The 6358-nt window shown below is 49.9% G+C and overlaps 1 protein-coding gene across 1 annotated transcript; it reads right to left on the minus strand.

Annotated features, from left to right (window-relative positions):
* Window positions 1-718: 718 nt before the first annotated feature.
* Window positions 719-5026, minus strand: PRR20G (proline rich 20G). The gene is made up of 3 exons (XM_054482952.1): window positions 4859-5026; window positions 4295-4353; window positions 719-1620 (listed from the first exon to the last, which is right to left on the minus strand). Exons 2-3 carry the CDS (start codon window positions 4344-4346, stop codon window positions 1043-1045), a joined length of 630 nt encoding a protein of 209 aa, XP_054338927.1. The 5' UTR covers window positions 4347-4353; window positions 4859-5026; the 3' UTR covers window positions 719-1042.
* Window positions 5027-6358: the final 1332 nt, after the last annotated feature.

The raw sequence follows: 6358 nt of genomic DNA on the forward strand, positions 1-6358 counted from the left end.
GACCTCTGGATACTCAGGACGACGGTTCCCAGGGGAGTTCCACATTAGATGACTTCTCATCCTCAGGATGATGGATCCTGGGGGGAACTCCATGTTAGGTGACCTGTGGATCCTCAGGACAACAGATCCTGGGAGAGCTCCACGTTAGATGCCTGTGGATCCTCAGGACAATGGATCCTGGGGGAGCTCCATGTTACATGACCTGAGTATCCTCTGTATGATGGATCCTGGGGGAGCTTCATGTTAGATGACCTGTGGATCCTCACGATGATGGATCCTGGGAGAGCTCTATGTTAGATGGCCTGAGAATCCTCAGGATGATGGATCCTTGGAGAGCTCCATATTAGATGACCTGTGGATCCTCAGGACAATGGATCCTGTAAGAGATCCACATTACATGGCCTGTAGATCCTCAGGACAATGGATCTCAGAAGAACTCCACATTACATGACCTGTGGATCCTCAGGACAATGGATCCCAGGAGAATTCCATGTTACATGACATCTGATCCCCAGGATGATGGATCCCTGGGGAGCTCCACGTTAGATCATCTGTGGATCCTCAGGACAATGGATCCCATGAGAGCTCCATGGATGACTGCTCTGTCACACTGTCCAACTCTCTCTTGCCCAAATATCTAGTTTTTATTCCTCAGTCCTATCTAGTCTGTGATTCAAACCAACAACATAACTTTGGATTCCAACAACCTTGTTTTTCATCCCAAGTATCTTTAATTGGCTTTTAATATAAGCACATTAAAAGGACTCAGAGAGCTGCTGGTTTATTTGAATAAGCATTGAGGAACTCCATGCATGTGTATCTTTGACAGAACATACAAAGCAGAGGCAAGAGGGGCATTGGAAGCAGATGGACTACTGTCAGGATCCTGGGAGGAGGACTTGGAGGCTCATGACAACACAAAGTAAGGGCTCTGACTGGAATGGGCAGGGAGGAATGGAGCAGAAATGGGGCTAGAGTTTGGGGATAGGGGGAAAGACCAGGTGGAAGAAAAGGAGGCTGGCAGCAATATGGGTGACAGAGGTTAGTGTGCAATGTGGGCAAGGAACACTGGGACCCTGTACACGGAGGTGCCACTAGAGGTCTGCACAATGTGCAAAATAGTTGAGTCACCCAGAGGCCTGAACCCGAGGCAGGGATAGAGGGCCAACATGGGCTGCCTGGCCACAGCCACAGGCCCAGGAGCAGGAGGTGGCTCCTGAAACCCCACCTCAGGCTGGGCTGCATGGGGGCCGGGGCCTTCCGGCACAATTCCAGGCATAGGAGCTGCTTCAGTGAAAGAGAAGGCTGGGGTCTGCCCGGCTTCCGGTCCCCCCTGGTGGCCTGGCTCTCCATGGTAATTCAGATGGAGGTACATGCCTGGCCCGGCTCTCTGGCCCGGGACCCTGAGAAGCCCAGCCCTACTGCCACGGCCTCGACCTGCCCGCCAGCTTCCTCCCCTGCGCTGGCGTCTTCCTGCAGGAGGAGCTGGCTCTGCGCGAGCTTGGGGCTCCCATCTCATGGGTTTCACATAAGCAGTGGGTTTTGCCGGTTGGACTGGGTCTACAGGGTCTTCACGGTCCACACCAGAGCAGCCTGGCTCTGTAGGAGGCCCACCTGAAGCTAAAAGAGAAGCAGAGTGTAAGGAGATGGAGTAGGGGCTGCCCAGGAAGCCTTCAGGAAGGGAGACCAGGAGAGGGGTTCTGGGAGGGCCCAGGGGAACCCGGGCAAACAGAGTGAGGGTCAGGAGATGCCTGCAGAGTGAACCCTCAGGAGCACTCTGTCCAAGGGCCTAGCCTGGGCTCAGCACTTTCCATGAGCCTCTCAAGTCCTCGCAACGACCTTGTCAGTCAGATATCATGATCGCCATTTTACTAATAAGTAAATGAGTCTATAGTTCCCTACAGAGGCTGAGTTTGAATAAAAATGACACACTGCCTGCCCTCACTGTGCTTAAACCTCAGTAGGAGAGACAAACAGAACACCTAAAAATGAATGATACTAACGAGTGACCAGCTGGGAGGTGAAGGGTATCATAAGGGAGGTGGCTCCGGATCCAGAAAGCTGGCGTTGTATTCCCAGGCAGCTTCACTTATCTGGGCATCAGTGGCCCTTTTCATAAATTGGTATAATAACATGCCAACCCCTGGGTCCTTACAAGAACTGAGTTACTACAAGAGAAATGTTTAGATTACTATCAGGTGCAAGTAAGCATCTTAACATGTATTGGGAAGGAGATGATCAGAAAGTCTTATTGGAGAAGTTAACCTAATCCAGGGATATCAAGGATGGGTGGGATTTAGCAAGGCAAAGGCGGGAGAGGATTAGTAGGGATAGCAGGGAGAGAGAGGATTCCAGGTGACAGGGGGCCGGGGGTAGCTGCATGGCTTCCAGGAGGAAAAAAGCCTGGGGTAGCTATAGGCTGGTTTGGCAGGGAGGGGAGGCATTCACACAAATACATGATTGAGCAATGGAACAGAACAGGAAGTCCAAAACTAGACAAACGTCTACAGAAATTTTATCAATGACAGAGTAGGCATTGAAGATCATCTGAAGATTCTTCCCTGGGAAACCTGTGTAGCCTAAGAAAAAGTCCCAAGAAACTGACATCTAAGGTTGCCCAATTTCATAGCCCAATCATATCTATTCTGTGGAACCCAATCAACAAGCCCCATCCATGAGCTTAGAGCTCCCAACAGCTTCTTCTGGGTCGCATTTTTAAACTATAAGCAGCAATCAGAGATCACCAAACATCAGAGGAAAGGCTCTAACACAAGAGATAGAACAATAACACAAGAAAAGCCAACTTGGAGGAAATAGTTTATGCCACAGATGAGACTTTCCAAAAACATCTATAATTAATATCCCCAGAGAGATAGAAGGAATTATGCCCATGAATCAATTATAGGGTACTTTTGAAAAGGAATGTTCAGAAAAACTACAGCTTTTTGAAATTAAAATTATGAGAGCAGAAATGAAAATCTCCATGGAAATTTTGGAGGATAAAGTTGAGAAGATCTCCCAGAAAAGAGAGCAAAAATCCAAAATGATGGAAAGGAAGGAAGATAAAATATAAGCAAATTAGAAGTGTATTGTTACTGAGACACATCCCCATAAAATTCCAGAGTGCTGGTGACAACGAAAGATCCTAAAATCTTCCAGAGAGGGAGAAAGAGAAAGGGAAGAAAGGCCATATGGAAAGGGTCAGGATTCAACATGTCTCAAAAATCACACAGCTCAAAACCAGCAATTAAATCTAGAAGATTATAGAAAATGTATTCAAAATTTCGAGGGAAATGGATTTCCCACCCAAAATTTGATATCCAACCAAAGTATCCCTTAGGAATTAGAATGAAGATGTTTGCAGACAAGCAAGATCTTAAATAATTTCCCTTCAAGGCATGCTTTATTGTAATGTGCCTATCAAACTAGACAAGATTAAAAGATTTAGGACAGTGTATGAAGGCAAATGTTTTCAAGAATAATTTGGCAATGGCCATCAAATTCCAATACCTCCAGAAAAGAACAAGGTGAGAGTACTGGTTTATCATACGTAGATCGAGACATAGTGTAAGGACTCACTCTTCCAAAGAGAAAAAGTAAAATAAGAAAGAAAAAAATACCAGATAAAGGAACTGGGATAAAACTCAAAAGAGGAAAAGGAATTTCCTAGATGATGTGGAAGGGAGATCCTGGAGTGGCAGCTGGGAGCTGACTCAGAGCAGCCAGTCCCGGTTGGAGCAGGCTATGAGAAAGTGAAACTGAGAGAACGCTTGATTGAGTTTGAATTTAAGCAATTGGGGAAGAATTGAGGGATAGACTCGCGATAAGTAAACACATAATAACCCAGGAGAAGTATCAAGTCTTGGAAAACTCAAGTTATGCAAGAGGCGCGAAGTAATCCTAGTGTCCTACTGGCTCCTGGGCGGTGGGGGAGGGGCAGAGGGTGTGTGCCCTGGGATTGGTGTGGCTGGGTGAGTGGTGGTGGTGGTGGGAATCTGTGAACTACAGCTAAATACTCCACTACTCTAGCGGGAAGACCATAAATAAAGTCTAAACGGAAAAAGAAATAGCAGTAGGGTACACATGTTATTTAAAGAATGAGAGGAAATGCTAGAAGAAATGGCTACCCAGATGGAGGTGGTGGTCCCAAAGGTGTGGGAGATTGAGAAGGAGCATGGGCTGCTGCATTTCATAACATGTCACATTTGCATATCTAAGTTCTATAAGTCAATACCAAAGGTAAAGTAAAAATCTGGAAAAAATTGAAAAGAGAGTGGTAGGCGTTTGATGGTACCTTGATTTGGGGCCATGGAGCGAAGTCGTTTCGAGCGCCTTGGTTCCTCCATGAGGAATCTGCGGGAGGGGGTGGGGGAGGAAAACGCGTCTGTCAGTGTTAAACCACAGCCTAATTTCCCAAGCATCACGCAGCGATGCGGACCCCACCTCACCCCCTCCTCCAGGGCCACTGCAGCTCGCGGGTCTCAGAGCATTTGCACTGAGCCCGCGGGGCGCAGCCAAGGGGATCCTGTGAAGGTGGGAGTTGGGGTGGGGGGAGACTTCCACATTGTAAGGGATTTCCAAGTGGAGCCAGTAGCAAGTGGGGATTGGCCTAGAGGCAGCTTGATTAACTTATCCCAGTTTCTTCAGGCAAAGCTGGTACCGGGGAGACTTAGGCCTCCTGGAGGAATGATCCCTCCTTAGCGGAAGAGAGAAAAAAGATGGAGGATGGGGAACAGAGTTGCGAAGAAGACAGCGGTGACAAGGCATGTGGCCTCGGCCTTCTAGAGCACTGAGGATTCTGTCCCTACTTGTACCCACGCAAACTCTACCCACCCCTCAGGGACACCCAGACACACACCTGATCTGCCTGCAGCTAGCTCTCTTCTATGAGGAGAGGCCTGAGGAGCTGGAGGTGTCCACGGGATCACGGCTATGGCTCCGACGTCGCCCTCAAATGCGCCCCCTACCAGGCAGGCAGGAGGGAGCACCCAGCGGTCCTAACTCTGAGCCCGGCAGAAAGCTGACTGACTGCTCGCGATTACGAGCGCTCCCTCTTATAAGGCGGTGAGGCCATCACGTGATGGGAGTGGTCAGGGGCGGGGCCAGCTGGGGCAGGCCTGACTGGGCGTGGAAGGCCATTGGGCCAGTCCTTTGCCTGTCAAATAAAGCCCACCGAGAAGCCCCTGTTCATAGATGTCAATGGTTGATTGATCAATCTAATTGTTGAGGAAAAAAAATTCGTAATTACAATTAAGTGCCAGCAAAAGGGAGGTGTGGTGCTGTGAGAGTAGCGAATAAGAAGATTTGATTTAATTAGATCTGAGCATGGTGTAGGAAAGCATGGAGGGGGGGATATTTGCACTGAAGTCTGGAATTTGGAATTTGAAATTAGTCGACGTGAACCTGGCTGGGAAGGGCAGGGAGGGAGGCAGGAGAGTGAAGAAGGGGCACTGAGGCCCGGACTGGAAGGGAGCCCAGCCCATTCTGGGAATGGAAGGGGAGACCAGGCCCAGGCCCCGGGTATGTGAGGTGGGGGCGGGGGCCGCAGGAGCTGGTCTTGTTCCTGGAAACCACCAAATGGTGTCCTGAGTGGGTGAACATTTCAAAAACGGTCAGCCTGGCTGTGAAGGAGAGAACTCAAGGTGCCCAGGTTAACTCTGAGAGGCAAGGAGGCTACGCAGCCCTAGGGGCTGGGCGCAGGATCGTGTTAGGCTAGGACTGTGGGCGGCAGAGGTGCAGAACATTCCCCGGGCGGAAGAGAAATCTGCAAGGGAAAGTGAGCCGAGTGTGGACAGCCCTTGGAGGGAAGGAGCCTGCAGCCTTGCCTCCCGTTCCTTCAGACGAAGGTGGACCAGGAACCTGCGCTGAGTGTAAGATGGGGAGCTTGGCTTCTGCACGTTGGGTTGAAGAAGCTTTTGAGGCACCAAGTGAGGATGTCAAGTGGCCTTTTGTAAAAAGGGTCTGGAGCTCAGAGAGATGGCGATGGGGCTGGAGATACGTGTAAGACACACACCTCGTGCGTTTACTGCTGTGGGTACATACACGGGCACACGGGAGGAGGAAGAGAGCAGGAAACACTCCAGGACAGAAGAGGGCGCCTGCAGAGGGTTGGTTAGTTGGTTTGCTTGTTTGTTTCTTAAAGAGCCGGAGTCTCCCTCTGTCGCCCAGGCTGGAGTGCAGTGGTGCAATCTTGGCTCACTGCAACCTCCGCCTTCCGGGTTGAAGCGATTGTCCTGTCTCAGCCTCCCGAGTAGCTGGGACCACAGGTTCGCACCACCACACCCGGCTAATTTTTGTACTTTTGTAGAGATGGGGTTCTCCATGTGCCCAGGCTGGTCTTGAACTCCTAAGCTCAAGC

Source organism: Pongo pygmaeus, chromosome 2 (assembly GCF_028885625.2).
Source record: "Pongo pygmaeus isolate AG05252 chromosome 2, NHGRI_mPonPyg2-v2.0_pri, whole genome shotgun sequence".
In the NCBI taxonomy this organism is placed as follows: Eukaryota; Metazoa; Chordata; class Mammalia; order Primates; family Hominidae; genus Pongo; species Pongo pygmaeus.

Excerpts from the sequence above, each read along its gene's own strand:
- PRR20G (XM_054482952.1), bottom strand. The coding sequence starts at position 4,346 with ATGGAGGAACCAAGGCGCTCGAAACGACTTCGCTCCATGGCCCCAAAT. Across the intron at positions 1,621-4,294 it reads CTCCATGGCCCCAAATCAAG|CTTCAGGTGGGCCTCCTACA; the intron begins GTACCATCAAAC and ends CTTCTCTTTTAG.